The 17,320-nt window shown below is 35.0% G+C and overlaps 2 protein-coding genes across 3 annotated transcripts; both read right to left on the reverse strand.

Annotated features, from left to right (window-relative positions):
- Nucleotides 1–4,855: 4,855 nt before the first annotated feature.
- LOC112164038 (zingipain-1) lies at nt 4,856–6,279 on the reverse strand. The gene is made up of 2 exons (XM_024300282.2): nt 5,777–6,279; nt 4,856–5,683 (listed from the first exon to the last, which is right to left on the reverse strand). Exons 1-2 carry the CDS (start codon nt 6,213–6,215, stop codon nt 5,091–5,093), a joined length of 1,032 nt encoding a protein of 343 aa, XP_024156050.1. The 5' UTR covers nt 6,216–6,279; the 3' UTR covers nt 4,856–5,090.
- Nucleotides 6,280–10,440: 4,161 nt separating this feature from the next.
- LOC112164035 (peptidyl-prolyl cis-trans isomerase CYP37, chloroplastic) lies at nt 10,441–16,297 on the reverse strand. Of its 2 annotated transcripts, none has more exons than XM_024300279.2 (12): nt 16,061–16,297; nt 15,251–15,508; nt 15,074–15,163; nt 14,755–14,850; nt 14,140–14,247; nt 13,859–13,908; nt 13,111–13,213; nt 12,312–12,365; nt 11,379–11,537; nt 11,106–11,228; nt 10,888–10,937; nt 10,441–10,778 (listed from the first exon to the last, which is right to left on the reverse strand). In XM_024300279.2, the coding sequence occupies exons 1-12, from the start codon at nt 16,229–16,231 to the stop codon at nt 10,667–10,669; spliced, it is 1,374 nt and encodes a 457-aa protein (XP_024156047.1). In that variant the 5' UTR covers nt 16,232–16,297; the 3' UTR covers nt 10,441–10,666. The 2 variants fall into 2 exon arrangements, with proteins under 2 accessions (XP_024156047.1, XP_024156048.1); XM_024300280.2 differs by having other exon boundaries at nt 15,251–15,516; nt 16,061–16,199.
- Nucleotides 16,298–17,320: the final 1,023 nt, after the last annotated feature.

Raw genomic sequence — 17,320 nt, forward strand, 5'->3', positions numbered from 1 at the left:
GCTGACCATTTTTGCAAATTGAACGAGTATGGTTTTAGTCTATATTCAGACAACATAAAAAAAAAAATTATGTCATCTGAAGGCCTTTTTGGCATAGTGATACCCACATAGAAGTATTAAGAACTTGAGAGAAAGTTAGATAAATGCTGAAAAGAATTTGCTATCTTTACATGAAACTGAAAATATCACCTTCAAGTGCAAGTATTGGGACCTCTTCAGCATTTATCTAATTTTCTCTTCAGTTCTTAATATTCTCTGCAGTCGTGGAGATAGTGTTTGCGTGTAGGGATTTTGACTAGATAATCAATTTTGTTTTATTCTGAACTTTATGAAGACGTGGCATTCATCATGACTTGGCATACCCTCGGTGTCATTCTATTTATAATAATAATATTCATTCATAAACTTAACTTCATATCTTGGTTTTACTTCAAACAAACACTATCATTTTTCATAAACACGTTTAAATTAATTGCTTATTGCAAACTGTGTGGTTGTTTATATCTCCTCAAAGACAATAGCCATGATACACATGTATGCTGTAAACTCACAGTCTCACACACAAACACATCTAATCTCTTATACTCTTGGTAGCACGAATCAGTGTTTGTAATTCATTGTTTCAAAATCCAACAACTACTCTCATAAACTTTTTTTTTTAATTACTTAAATGCCACCAGTTCTGTTTTGAGCAGTGATTTGCGAGCATGAACTTTTATGCTCATCTGTGAGTAGGAGATGAAAATTAAGTTAGGAAGGAATATAAAGCATAGACTTTGTTTTTCTAGTATAAACCTTAATGAATATTTTTTGATGTGATGCAGTTGAAATGACAGGAAAATGGAGGGACTTTGGGGGAGTTAACCACGGTGATGACCAAGCATCGTTGCTTAATTCCGGAAACAAACCATTGACACAAATTGTTCAGGATGACTCATTTAGGGAATTCGAATTTAGACAGTATCTGTTTGCCTGTCAATCAAAGGTATGTCAGACTGAGTCCTATAACCTTAAATTGGTTGTGCTAAAAAAGAATAAGGTCAAGACAATGATTTCATTTAAACAATTCTATCGGACAATTCATGGACTCCTTTTGCTTACTTTCAAGTATGGTGCTTGCTTTGTTGCCGAATCCATTAGTTAACTTCTGTTAAATACATTCAACTACTTGGTCAACTGTTACATGCTTCCCGCTGGTTCAAAATGTTATTCTAATATTAACATATGGTCATTGAATAATTCATTATTATAGAGGCATCTCTCTCTCTCCCTCTCTAGCAGGACAACATTCTGTGTACAATAGTCCCTACTGAAACTTGGTTCGGCTATAAGAATTTATAAATGAAATGAAGGGCCAATCTGGGATTAAGGTTATTTTATAAAACGCAGTTTAGACCATCTCCAATGGTTATGTCATTTGCCAGATGAACACTCTAACAACTACTTTTGACATATTATTTTCGTCCAACCCTCAAATTTGATGTGGAAATAATATATTCACTTGGTCGGTTAAATTTGACCGAGGCAACCTCATATGTCTCTTATTTTTTTTTATTGTTTCTCTCTCCTTCTCCCTCTTTCCTTCTCTCCCTCTCCCTCTCCCTCTCGTTCTTCCAACCCATCCAAGTCTATTCTCTCACCTTCTCTCTCTTTCCTTCTCTTCTCTCTCTCTCTCTTCTTCCTACCCATCTATGTCTATTCTCTCTCCTTCTCTCTCTTTCCCTCTCCCTCGTTTCTTCTCTTCTCTATCTTTCTTCCTACCCAGACCAAAACCTTCAGATTCCTACCCAGATCTCTTCTCACCATGAATAGACCAAAACCTCTAGCTACGTCCCCAACCTCAACACGAGTAGCTCCTTCTCACCATGGATGAGTTCAATTTCGACTAGAAAATCAGAAGAGAAAACAAACAGACCAAAACTCTCTCTCTTTCATCTTACCCATACCAAAGCAACTCATTCATGAATCCTTCTTGTATCTCTGTTTACCCAATTACGCAGAAGATGGAAACAAAACCGTGAGAGGATAAATTTTTGTCTCAGTGATTTGAAGATGGTGGGTGGTCGTGGTATGTTACAGGTAGAAAATCTCAGCATTCGATTATAGAAAGAAAGATTAATTAATGGGTGGTTGGGTGCCACTTGATTACGGAGAGAAAGAAAAGAAAGAAGATAGTGAAAGAAACAAAAGAAGCAGAGATAGAGATGAGGATGTCCCATTTTGATAAAAAATAATTCTACAAGTCAAAACAAAATAGATTGAATATAATATATTAAAATAATAAAATATTAAAATAACAAGCAATTTTGACACATTGGTTGGAGTAAGATTAGCAAAAAAAATAAAGGTTGTCATGTCACGTGTTAAAATTTGAATTTGATACAAGCCAAAAGAAATATCTTAATGGTGTAATTTAGTATGCTTGGGTGGGTTTGATATGAAAGCTGCTTATTAAAACATCTGAGCACTTCTCACAGTAGTATTATCAAGCCGGTGACAGGCAGCTTTTTGTCATTATTTATGCACCACCATCTTCACACCAAAATTTACAAGACACCCTTGAGACTGCTTTGTAGATTTAGTTCACAGTTCAGCTGATTATTGGCATAGCATGGGAAGCTCCTTTTTAAAAACTCACAGCAATCTCAAGCTCACCCTGAGTGTGTTATTATAAGACTACACTACACAAGTGATGACTAAAAGTTTTACAGTGTTATAAAAAGAAAAGTTGTTGGCCTTTTACTTAATATGAATACTCTCTGACCATCAGAAACAAACAAACTTCAAGGTGGCCAGTCTTCTGAAGCTGTTGAAAGTTTGAAACACACCTCAGTAGCGTACTGAGCCTTAAAAGCTAACTCAGTTCCACTTAAATATGAACTCTGATGTTGACCGGAGGAACCAAGATATTAAGTGCACATATGTTACTGTAAAAATCTTAACTCTTCCATATTGTCAAGGAAAAGAAGGATACTGACCCTCAATACTCCATTGCACACATTGCACATTTTAATGCTATTGACCCTCAAAATTTAGGTTTTTTTTACTCACTCCAAATAGACTTTTGCTACTTAATCCTCACTATCTTTAACTACAATTGAAATTTTAATGTAACTGACCTTTAAAATTATTCAATCAAGCCAAACAAGATACTGGTACTCAATTCTCACTAGCTTTAACTCTAATCGAAATTTCAATGCTACCGACCCTCAAAACAAGCTACTGGTACTCAATTCTCACTAGCTTTAACTACAATTGACATTTTAATGCTACTGACCTTCAAAACTATTCAATCAAGTCAAAACTTAGGTTTTACTCAAACCAAATAGGCTACTGCTACTCACTTTTCACTATGCTTAACTGCAATTGTGTAGAGGAAGATTCATGTCATTCTATCTACTTATTTATTTATTTTGTACAATTTCATCTACATTTACTCATTCACTTCACGATATTATTTATTTATTTATTTATATATAATTTATTTTTTGTAAAATATATAATGCCTACATTATATTTATATTTCAATAAGAAAAATTCAATGGAGAAATAAAAATTTAGCTTGGTTTATCTTTGCTTTGCCATCCTTAGCATAAGGTAAGTCCTCAATTTCTCAAGGCTTGGTAAGATAAGCTTATCTCGTGTATCCAAAACTGCAGCATTGATTTATATTTCTCCACTTAAATTTTCTTATATTGAAATAATATAATGTAGGCATAATTTTGTCAAAAAAAAAAAAAAAAGGTCATGAAGTGAATGAGTAAATAAGTAGATCAAATTATACAAATAAATAAATAAATAAGTAGATGGAAGGGCATGAATCTCCTTCTAATTTTTTTATTTATTATTCAAAGTAATAAATATAAAATGACAATATTACCCTTATTTTTGGATGGAAAATATTAAATTTGACAGAGGGGTGCCAATTGACAGTTTTCGCCTAGTTCAGGGGATTAATTTTTGCAATACATGTTTAGGGTGTAAATTGACAATTATTAATTACCAAGTTTATGGTGTATTTTGACAATTATGTCTTTTTTCTTTTCTTTTTTTAATTATTTAATTATTTATTTATGTATCTATACTATTATTAAGAGAAGAGGCTTTGTTAGCCAAAATCTAAAATTTTGACAGAATTGACCCTAGAAGATTAATAAACTTTGAGAATTAATTAAATCACAAAGATAATTAAGACATTTATACAAAATGTATTTTTATTGTAAAAAATATACACTCACAACCCACTTTTCTCTCACCCATTTTCTTTTCTCTGCAATAACCAACTATTTCTTTTTTATTTAAAAAATAAATAACTTGCATGTGTGGAGAAATGCTAGTTATTATTAAGACACTTTGTCAGCCAAAGTGAGTGTGAAATAACGTTAATATCCTTAAACTATGGTTTTTAAAATAGAGTCTTTAATATATGAGGGATATTGTGGTAAATAACAAAATATAAATGTAAAAAAAATTCAAAAGAAGGAAAGGATAACTTCTCATCCCACACATTTTACTATCGACAGATATAACTGCCCACATCTTACAGATGCAACCTCGTACTTTTTTTTTCCTCCAAAAAGTAAAAATAAAAATAAAAACAAAAACAAAAAATGTTTAACACATGTATCGCATGTGTCAATAAAGACTAGTTTATTTAAATAGGAGATGCCTACATGAAAGTTTAATGAAAAATGAGAAATAGGGAGTATGCATTAAGTAATTACGGGGGTGTACATAAAATTTCTTCTCATTTTTCTCTTCAAAAAAAATAAAAAGTCTCTCACATTTGATTGCAAAGTAACTATGAGCACTTAGTTGGTTAAATAATACCTATAGTGCAATGGTAATTATCACAAATGAGTTGACAATGATCGATCTTCCTCCAATGGGATCCTCTTATATTGAAACAAGAGCTACCCAACTTATTTAAGCAAATACATGCTGGTACAAAATACAATACAGCCGTTTTCACGGCCGAACATACAGTAGAATTTGGAAGTGCATACATAGTAGAATTTGGAAGTGGATACTTAATTCATATATATGGAAAAGGCCGGGGCCTGATGTTATTGGTTTGATTATACGTAGAGTTATGCAGTCGGATAGACGGGATTGACAGCAAGGTTGCACATACCCTCTGGGGCATCACTGTTTCTAAGAATCCTCATATACCCACTTTCACCCCAACCCTCCCCCCAGGAGTTCTTTATTAACCAATAGAGGGTTCCATCTTCGGTCGTCCCGTAGCCAATGGCCGTGACGGCGTGGTTGGGCTCCGTCCCACAATTGCCGGATTTATACACCCCACTGCCGTACATCTGAAAATCTTGTCCATCAGCAGTAATGCCAATCGATACTGGTTGCATGGCCACAGCCTTCTGTAGATCGTTTTCACTGCTGGAAGGGACGCTTTCAAAGCCAGTGATCTGTGCCGCATGCTCACTTTCCTTGTTAGTATCGCATGTTCCCATTTCTGTTGCCTGGTACGGGTAAGTTTCTTCACGAGCGAGTCCTCCGTTTTGTACTACGTAGGAATAGGCGGATTCTAAGTTACCACCGCCGCACCCCTTGTTCTGATGATCGCAGTCCACAAGTTGCTGCTCAGAGAGTGAGATCAATTGGCCGGTTTTTATTTTGGTTAGCCCTTCCACAGCTGCTGCTACTGTAAATGCCCAGCAAGCACCTACATGTATATGTATACAAAAGTTAGTAACAAGGATAATATTCGATCGATCAAGTAGGTTTGACGTATGCATGGTGCATGTGATTCACCTACCGCATGATTTTTGATTCTTTATGGGGGTGACAGCTTGTTGTTTCCTCCAGTCCACGCTAGTTGGAATATCAGTAGCAGCCAAGCTTTGGTAGCTAAAATTGGATGACGTTGAATTTAAGCCGGGGGGCATTTTGAATCCGGTATGATATCTCCGGAATTCTTCGTTGGTCATATCAGAAAACTTGTTGATGTTCAACTTGTAAGTCTTATTTGCTTCATTGTTGAACTTCTCCACGTATTCGACATTCTTCCTGAAGATGCCCAAACGCCTTTCCTTCTCTGCCGCATTTGGGTAAACGCGGCCGTGCTTTGCCATCCATTGCTCGTGTTTTTCAGCAAGGGAAGCTTCATACAATGAACGAGATGTGGCATGAGAAGCCAAAGTCCCCAAGGTAATGAATATGGCAATAAACACAAGGTTAATGCGTTGAAAAGCCATATATTGTTCACAATTCTAGTACCGGAGGCCGGGTACCTTTGTGACAATGGCTTGTTTTATGAAGTGATTGGCAAACAAGCTGTGAAGAAGCAAGTATTACAGTATTGCGTTTATATAGGAGAAATCTAACGTGTATAATTGGCAAGAATATATATTCAATTTGATGTTTTCGTTTCTTCTGTGGAAAATTGGCACAAATTTCTGTAGAAAAGTGGCACAAATTTCTGTATACTTCTAAATATACAGCTAAAACAAGTGAAGTCTTTTATGTGGAAAATTAGCACAAGTCCAAATTTCTGTGTTCAACTTCTAAAGAGACTTAGAACATTACGTACGCCCGCTAATCAAGTCTTGGCAACTAGTACGTGACTATCTCTATCTATTGCCCGTAATGTAAATTCGAAGTTTCTTTTCTTTTTTTGCTTTCTGTGTTCGGCTGTTCTTTCTTTTCTTTTGATTTCTCTAGTCTTGCTTGTTTTGGCAATTGACTATGTAAATCATGCTTTGCGGAGTTCATGTGTATTGGGCTGTGTCCCTTGTACTGTTGTTTGGCCATGTGCCTTGTTAATTGATGCTACCCTTTGACCCAAAAAAAAAAAAATTTAACGTACAATGGCAAATGGTTGCTATCTAATGATAACATATATGGCCGCCATAGATCAAAAAGCTTGAAATGTAAGTAAGCTGGAAGAAGAAGAAGACCTTACAGAGAGAGAAAGAACCGATACCAAGCAATAATGAGAGTCTCATTAATTACTAGCAATGGTACCCGCGCTTTGCCGCGGGATTTGTTGTTGCTAACAATTTAAGAGACAGTTTCCTATCCCTAAAATTATTGAGTTTAAATTATTGTAGTTTTCAGAACATTCTACCAAGGCATTCTATCACAACATCAAGTATTGCAGGAAGGAGGGAACCTAATGTACTTATATAGAAATGTACTTAAAAAAAGATCAAAACAACTATGAAATTTTATTAAATGTAAAGTAATTCTGATCATATTGGAAATTTTCTTTTTTAACAGTCAGATTACCCACTGAACATGGAATACAAAGATGAGCTTCATCAAACATGAAAAAGAATAAGTATGTATTCTAAATATAATCTTTTGATCTAAGAATGAAGAAATAACAGTACATCTGATGCAAAAAAAAGAGGTTCTGTAATAAAAAAATTTGATCCAGATTTTATTCTGTTTCTCAGGTTCTGCATGTGTATCATTCCCAACCTGAACTCCCACCACTCAAATTTGATCCAGATTGTAGTTCAATCCCTGCAGTGGAAGCTACTTGATCATCGAATTTCACAATGCACATTTGGCGAATTATCCTGAATCAAACATTAAACAATTGAGCCTACAATGTAAAATTATAGTAATAGCTAGAACATTGTTTTCTCCAATTTCTGCAGCTCTTAGATTTATTTCATTTCTGCCTTGGACCCATATAAAAAAAATACCCAAAGTATATAAGCACTAATCCCAGTAAGAACTCCATAGCGAAGGAAGTGGATAAGATTGTTCTAATCATCTTTAAAGGATAAGCACATGCATAATGGACTTTTGGCTGAGTAACAAATTAATTTGTAGAGCTAGAATGCACCAGCATATGCAAGTTTCTCTCTATTGCTAAAAGATAATAATAGTGGAGATTTTAACAAACAATGTGGAGGATTCCAGTTCAAATTCCTCTTCTAGAAGGAAACATACTTGATCAGACTACCTTCACCGGTGGATTTTTGGTGTCTGCATTTTGACCTTTTTCCTCAATCAGCCCAACCAACTACCCAGAACCTCCATCTGCGATCAGTCAAATATAAATTACCCAGAAGAACCAAGCTTTCAAATCAAATAGTAGCTTTCAGTAATTACGAATTTATTATGTGCCTAGATAATGGGCATACAGGTATGCATCTTATGATTATTATCTCATCATGACTAATTGGGTTTTCTGGAATACTTGGAGCCTATACTTAAAACTCATTTTTACCATAGACATTTCCTTTCCTCCCCAGTCATTGCAACTAAATTCAATGAAGGCAGACGAACAAAATTTTATTTATCTACAGTAGCTTATGATAGACTAAGTTTAGAAAGTAACCTAAAGACTTTTAGATCATTAGTTAGGTCGGTTGTGAACGTTACATTGTTGTATACATCTGTAAGGGAGTCCAGCACCTTAATGAGGTAATGAAGAAAGCATAAGAGATATTTTTCAAGTAGGTGATCAAAATGGATCACAAAGAAGTCTAAGCACCCTAGAAATTCGAACATCACAAATACACACATCTGAAATACCAAATTCATCAATTCACAACAAACCATGGGGCATTTGAGTAGGTGATCAAAATTCAAACTTGAAAATGCAATTCGATAAATTCGAACAAAAAAAATCAAATCAAATCAAACTCAAATACAAATCCAAATTGACCAAATATACGTATGAAAATCTGGAAGAAAAAAAATGGTGTCATTAGAGCTAACAAAGAATAATAATGTCGGTGGGCATTGTAGTTCAAAATAGATCTATGCATTTTCTTGTCAAAGCTCTAATTAAGCAGTGAACTAATTAAACCACACATGAAGGTCAGAATTGACCTAATTGTGGTCTAGATCCACAATCTGATAAGAGAATACTAACATAACACACGATCATAACAATTCGGGCCACACATATCCTAACCTACATACTACTGCATATAGTATTGGCAACTAATACACTTGAAGATACAGCATGTTCATAACGATGAGATCGAGTTGGTCAAAGTGAGCATAAGTAAATTGAGAGCCAGATTTTGCTTTCAGTATTAACTGCATAAATTAATGTTGGGTTGGTGCAAACCCACAGCTTTGACATAATGTTCCAAAATTTAGACTTAAAAAACCCAACCATGGCTCATAAATAGGTATTATTCCCTCATCATTTAGACCAAAAAGAAAACCCTTCAAGAGCATTTAATCACCTGCTTTTCTTATTTTTCTGTTCTCCTGCAGAATAAAACTACCAGCAGATCCATTCTAAAGCAAGAGATATGGTATAGCCTAGTTGCATTTGTTGACTCACTCCAAGAGAAACTGAATGTCTTTTCCTAGAATATCAAAATTCTTGATCAAAATTCAAAACCCTTCTCTCTGTGGATCGTTTTTGATATCTCTCTGGATTGCTCTCTATCCCTCTTTGGATCGTTCCTCTCTGTCTGTAGATGTAGGTCAGTAGCAGTCCTTCTGGAAAGGTCAGTGGAGGTAAAAAAAACGAAGGCATTGGTAGCGTGAAATTGTGTAAAGCAAAGGCAAGGGCAAAACCGCCTTTTCCACACCCAATGAATAGGTGTGAATAGTAAACCGACTAGGAATGGCAATGGAGCGGGTTGAGGATGAGGATCACAATACCATCCCCATTCTCGGGGTCATTCTCTACCCCCATCCCTCAATAAAAATATATAGGGGATTCCCCGTCCCCATCCCCACTGGGGACTAAGCCTCCAAACCCGCCCCAAATCCCCAATAAGAATTTAATAAATAAAATAATTTTTTCTCATATTGCTTTTTTTAAAATCAAAATATATAACAAATAAATTTAAAACATGATTAAATTCATAAATCATAATTTAGTGAGTGCAAAAGTCAAAACACCATTAAAGTAAAAGTGTAGTCATTAAAGTAAAGTAGTAAATGTATATATTTATGATTTATATTATAAAAAATAAATTAATATATATATAAGTTAAATATATGTATATATTATTGGGGCGGGTTTGGAGATGGGGATCACGATACCATTCCCACCCCATCCCCAATCTTAGATAGCGGGGATTGGGGATCTCCATTCTCATTCCCCATTTGTCCCCGAATTCTCCCCCTATTAGGGGTGGATATCCAATAGAGCTCCGCCCCGTTGAGGATTTTTGTCAACCCTAAAACCGACCTTTCGTATATTGGTAATTACAACACACTTTAGACTATTTATAGCAATTGAAAAACAAAAAAGAAAACCCTAGCACATTTATTTATTACAAGCTGTAATTGCCAGCATGGCACATAGTGAACAAAGCCACATCATTAGCTCAAAGTCAACATTATCAAGACTTGTTGATGACCAGCATCGTATGGTTGACTCGTTAACATCTAAGTATCTAACTCATAGTAGTAGTGAATTCTAGAATCCTGATAAAAAATGCAAACTGAATGGATAAAAAAGGAAAATCAATATAAAGGGGAAAAGAAAGATAAGCTGGAAATTGGAATAATGATCCAGTATAGTTGATTGTAATCTTATAACACTTCTTTTAGTCAATATTTATATTGTCGATACAAGAGGAATGGGAGGAGAAGTTCAGGTACAACCGTACACAACCTGCACCAAGAAAATCAGGCTGCTGCTGCTACCTTCTAAAAGACTAAAACACAACAGATGTAAAGAATGAAAGAAGTCCTGGTGTGGCAAGAGAACAAATCACTTCTCATTTGGCAGCACTAGACGATCTTGACCTTCGACCAACTTTGCAGATCGAATCACATCTCCAGTTTTTATCTGTGAAAGAATATCTTTCCCAACTGTTGTGTATCTGCATATTAAAAATTGTATATAATGAGTTAAAAGGAAAACCGGGAATTTCTTTATCGAAATACCCAAGTTATTTACCCACAAGAAATTTAGGAGTCAAGATACAATACCCAAAAACTGAAAATTCTCCTTCATCAAATGATAATCCTCCCAAGCCAGCCTATAGGATAAAGTTACATCATAATTTAGATGAAATGATGAAGAAGAAAACAATAGTGTCACTATGAGATGGATGAATCATGAAATAACTGATGGATTCAAACTTCTAAATGTTAGGGTTCAGAGCTCCAATTAGATGATTAACTAAAACAGTGTTGCTTGCACTTACATTTCTTTTATCATAAAGATAGAAGAAAAACTGATATGGTGAGGAGTACTCGTCAGAGGCTTCACTATGTGCCATTGCAACTGATCCATAAACAGATAGCGGAAGAACTGGCAACTCCCCGTCCTTCCACGAAAAATAGAAAAGATAATGACCACAAAGTAAGCATGAATCAACGAATCAAAGTAATTATGAAAACGGATATCACATATTGATCACCACTGATGAGTTGTAATAACATATGCTTTATTGTAATGGCATAAAGCATAAGCATACCTGGACATCTAATTTTGTTCTATACAAGGGCTCAAATTGCCCAGATGGCTTGATTTCTAAAGGAACACTAGAACCACTGTTCTTGTCAAGACCACTATCTGAGAGAATAGCTTGGTCGGTCGAGCTGAGCTTTGCCCCATTGTATGCCCCATCACTTACCTGAAGATATTTAGATTATTAGACATGTTTCATCCTGTTTATTATTTGAAAAATAATAAAATTTCGCAAGGACTATCATAGCCAAATACTAAAGCTCAGACGAAGGCTGGCATTATCATCAGCTAGTTTAACTAAACAAGGATAAGAAAAATGGATTGGCATAGTTAAGCATTGATTGGATGATGTACAGCATAGAAGAAAGAGAAGTGAACTCAACAAAAACTGCTTGAGTTTATCTACTTTAACCAAATTTAATCTCTACATTTTGGACCATCTATGACATCTGTCTGATAATACTGAGGTTTTTATACTTCCTCTCAGAAATAGTATCCATGGATGTCCCTATCATTGCTTCCAACATAGACCAAGACACCAAGTCACCAAACATGAAGCTTATTAATAGTTAAAATAACCTTGTTATAAACTTGTCAGTTTGAGACATTGGACAAAAAATTTTCATAGAATATAAATTCCAAAACCACAAGTACCCAAATTGTAACATCATGTTGGTGAAATAATGTGATATTGAATGCTTGAGAAATAATTGCAAATCGAGTGTGATAAAATAAACATTAAAGACCAAATGTTGGATATGATGTGGAACTTACAAGATTAAATCAACATTTCTAGACACTTTAGTTGGCCTTAGAACATATGGATGAACCAGTGCGGATGAAAAATTTAAAGGGGTAAAGCACCAAAAAGCACATCTATTCACAAAATGTAGATAATTGCACGAGGCCAATGTGAGGTTCACGTGTTTAACTACCTTACCAGTTTTGCGAAATTACCCGCTGTTAATGGTGCTGAATATCCATCTATAACAACCTGTACAAAGGTTACCAATCAGTATTTGATCATTAAATATTTTCACAGTCAATGTGGGTGCCAGGCATTCATTTTACCTTTGAAAATATCAAACTCTGTGTGTGTGTGAGAGTCCAGGCTACCATTTAAACCTAGCCCCTAAGTTCCTAAAGCAGAGGTTATTAAGCATTCAGTATAATAACTCGATCCTTGATCTAGTGATTCTAAATCGCCCAGTAAACTACAAGCTTATGCATTGTGTTTAACCAGAAACTGCTAGGGTAAATCTTTCATTTACTTGACCCTTAAAAGTTGTTAAGGATGTATATAAGTTACAGATATTGACCTATATATAACTCTACGAAGTAAAGCTAAATAAATCTAACAGATGAACATGACACCTATATGGGGACAAAGACTAGTCTAGTTATATAATATTTCATGTTTTAAAGCTGTTCGATTATGTGTGTTACCTTCAGAAGAAACTCAGACATGAGATCTTCTGATTGGGTTTTTGAGCATCAATACAAAAGCCAAAGGTTGTACCTAGCTAGTATAAGTCTCCAAATTGTCTGGAAAAGTGGAGATAGGTCTAAAAATATACCGGCAATTTGTTTTTACTCATTCACCAAGAAACTGAACACAACAGTAACAAGGAAAAACACAAGACAGAAGATTCAAGATATTCTATTCTTGTGTATTCACTTCATATAACCATAAAGGGAACATAACACAAACCTTAAGTAAATTACTAAATTTATTATACCTGAATACTGGCTGTCTTTCTTGGTTCGCCACCAGCTTCTGGAGAAAATGTTGAACCGTAACCTTTCTCAATGATTAATTCAACAGTTCCTCTCCCTGTAAGCCTACAAGTCTTAAACAAAATAATGATATTCTACTATAGTACACAAAATGCCAATGTAAAACACACACATAACATATGTGGAGGTCTTTCAAACATAGGTTTGGCAAGTCAGTGTATATCAAAAGAATCTTTGGCGGGAGTATTGAAATGCAACTTCAAGATCAAAGATATCCTCTCATTCAATGAAGAATTCCTGAATGCAAGACTGATATGTACATAACATGGAGCAGACCACTACAGTTACCATTAAACATTTCGAAAAACCATATTTGTGTTTTGTCCCTTTGCATCATTAGCTAGAGATCTAATATAAAACAACAGGATCCAAAAACTTGCTTAAAAAAAAAAATCATTATTTATTTGGCTCAAAAATCATCCATAATCAGCTGTAAGATAATGATTTATTTGGCTCAATAATCATCCATAATCAGCTGTGAGAGGAAACTTGTAAAAGCAAAATTTTAGATTACAAATTTTGGAAATGATATATGTACTAAAACTTTGAAAGTTTGCATACCTAAATGTATTTAATAAGGGAGTTTCAAATGACTGACTAATTTAGCTTTCAATAGTTAAATGAATGTAGTATCATCACCCAAACAGATGAAGTATATCACTCAAAAGGACCTACTGAGATAAGACTGACCTTGGGTATCTCTGGTATTGCTCAGGTAACAAGAATGACAGGCCTGGAGCCTGTTGCACAGAATATCAAATTATGATTTTAGACATGTCATTGTATAATTAGCCCCTATATATATATATATATAGAAGAGAAATGAATACATTGCCAATCTTTTTTACAATTTCTATGACTACAACACAATTCATGTTATTCTTTTGAAAAAGCATCCATATGTTGATTTTGATATATCTATGTAACAAGTCTAAAACTGGAACCTAATGCTATTGATTGGTTGTGTTTACCTGTAATAACTCAAGCTCAGCAATGGTATCCAGTGAAGATGCAAGGGCCACAGATACTTTATCTGCATCCTTATCCTTTATATATCCAAGAAGAACTTGCAATCCATTCTGGAAAACTAAGAAAAATTCAATAACATTCTTATAGTCTCTGCAGTGAATAGCCTAACTTCATGCCATTCGAGCTTTCATAATTATGTCAAGTAACATGCAGAACCATACATCTACTCCCATGCTTCCTTTCTTCTCTATAGTTAATAATGGGCAGCTAGGATTTGGATAGTGTACATATTATATGTGGAGCAACATAAACAAGTTTTTTCTTAGACAAAACCTTTAGCCCAACAAGAACTTTGACTTCTGGCCAATCAGCCAAAAAAGACTAATATCATGAAAACAATAGTCACTTTACCTCAGAAAACATCTAAAAAGAATGAAGTGTAGAATTGAAAAAGTGATGTTTTGAGCCTAAAAATGTGCTCATTAATATCAATGTTCTTTTTTTTACCTATTCGTTCATCAAATATAATATTGTGTCACAATGCATGAAAGAAGTAACATAGTGCTAACTGCCTTCTCATGAATGTTTCCTTTTTCTTCCAATGGACCTTTGCATACCTTTCCATCGATAAGAGATGCATGTAAGGTGGAAGCCTTCTCCCTCAAGTCTGTGGGTACACTTGCCAAAATTGAGTCCTTTTCATCTGTTGCTATCTAAGGAAAAGAAAAAAGAACTAAGAATATTAAATCAAACATAAGTAGGCTAAAACAACATACATGCAATGTATAATGGATGTAAGAATACAAGTGCTCAGAAGAGCATGTCGTTTCTACATGTTATTATCTCCACAATTACAGTCAGTATAAAAAAGTAGGCAGATCATATGATACATAATTTGCTGCCAGGTAGCAGTCCTGGAACAGAAGCAAAGTATACCTTTAGAGCTTTTTTCACATTCCCCTCCATGGTTCCATAAGGCTTTCTCTGTGGGATTCTCAGCAAGTAAAGTATCTCCTCCAGAGAATCCTAGAAATCGAATCAAAGCAAGTGCGTCCCAAACTGATTAACTTTGAACAATAGGGAGCATTATTAAAATCAATAATCAATAACAACCTGCATGGCCTTCATGTTTGTGTTTGCAGGTATAGCCCTCCTTAAAGCTAACTCTCCTGTTCTGGGAACCTTAGTGTCTGGAGAATAAAGAACCGCGTTCGCAGGTGATATAGGCCAAAACTCCCAACCAACCAAAGGAAGCGGAGAGGATATTTGGACAACCACAAGGATCACAGCAATTAAACTCTCAAGTTTCTTTTTATATCCATTAGTTGACATGTAGGAATTGGAAAGAGTACTGCGTTGGTCTTTGAGTTCCTGCATGACTGAAAACCCATTTCAAAAGAAGAAAAACATCGCAAAGAACAACAAAATCATCTGTTCATGCATTACACGAACAAAATAATCTCTTAAGACACTGAAAATCATGTCGGAAGAATAACACTAATTTCTGGCAAGAAGTAATTGAAACAAATGGACGGAAAACCAATAAAATGTGAAAGCTGCTGAACATATTATCCCATTAAAAAGAAGCCAAGATGCTTTAGTACCATATGGCTTACTACATTCTGTTCTACATTAGTATTTAGTAAACCAGCTTCTTAAACAGTAGACTAACACGGGATCAAGCTAAGCAAGTCGATCAATGCATGGAGCCAATTTACTCCTGTGTATCAAACTTGTCTACTTCAAGTATCGATATATCAATGTACCGGACGAACCCCATCAACAATTCCATAATGACAAAAACAACAATCGAATCCGCGTGAAAGAATCCTAATTTGTAAAATTTGGGACTGAAACTAGTACTGAGGTAGCTAAATCCCATAACTGCAAGAGAAGAGGTGTATGACTGGGATCAAAACCAACCTCTGATAGATTCTTGTTGGAGATGCAATGGACTCTGGAGCGGCCCAATTTTTGTGGGTCGATCCTGTTGAAGCAGAATATGAAATGGGCTGGTCTGAAACTAAGCCTGCGAGTGGAGGCATTGAAGGAGAGGTTGTGAGAGATGGTGGCGCAGGATAAAGGGAATGCCATAGTTGCAGAGAGAGTGAGCGGGTTTTGGCGCGCCTCAACCGTTAAGGCCTATCTGGAACTTTATTGGATGGTTTTTTTTTGTTTTGTGAAGATCTTTTTTGGATGGTTGTGTATGTGAAGTCCCCCATACATAGAACAGAACTCGTAGTAAGTCCATATTTTTCACCAATAATTGTAAATCAAAGCTCCTTTTCCAATTGTTTAAGTTCTCAAATATTGTATAGACTCCAACAAGAAATTCTAAAATGGAAATTATTTTATGCATCGACGGTGCAAATGACTCAACACTTATAAGATAATCTAAACCCTTGATATTTATAATTAATATTTTTATTAATAACCTAAGAGTGTATTTAATATAATCTAACCATTTATTTATGTCGGTGCAAGTGTACATCGGTGCACTGAATCCTCCCCCATATTTTTGTAATTATGTTCCGCGTTATGTGAGTAGAACATAAGTCGTAAAGGAAATATTTTGAGTTCCTCAAGTCAACCAACTAAGATATGAACCATGAATACTTGTATGGTATACACGTATACAACTAGCATTGAAGTTGAGTTATTCTTCCTTCCAAGAGAATGAGACGTTCTAGACATTTTTTCAACTATCAATGAAGTTTTTCTTCTGGTTCTCAATGAACTCATTAATGAAATCAAGGGTGGCTTGCAACATTTTACTTTTATTTCATGCCCTTTTATGCCCCTTGTTACTGCCATATGGTGACACAATATGTTGTTAGGTGTAATGCAATTACAACTTGACACTATAATTTACGATAGCCAATGTTCAATGCGATATGTAAGGTGTTGTAACTTTTATAGAATGTGCATAATATTATGCTACTTCAATCATTTGATGAGATCGCAGTTTACTGTATATATTTCATCATTATTAAATCATTTTTATTTTTATTACATTGATAACAGTTCTTTTAGCACATTCTCAAAAAAAAAAAATAACAGTTCTTTTAGCAAGGACGAAAATGAAAAATATTCTTTTGAAAAGGAGCATAAGAGCATACCAGTTGATAATGGTCAATGACATTCAACCCGAGGCATGTTTATTAGAGAATAATTTTCTATTTC

This window comes from Rosa chinensis, chromosome 5 (assembly GCF_002994745.2).
Source record: "Rosa chinensis cultivar Old Blush chromosome 5, RchiOBHm-V2, whole genome shotgun sequence".
Lineage (NCBI taxonomy): Eukaryota > Viridiplantae > Streptophyta > Magnoliopsida > Rosales > Rosaceae > Rosa > Rosa chinensis.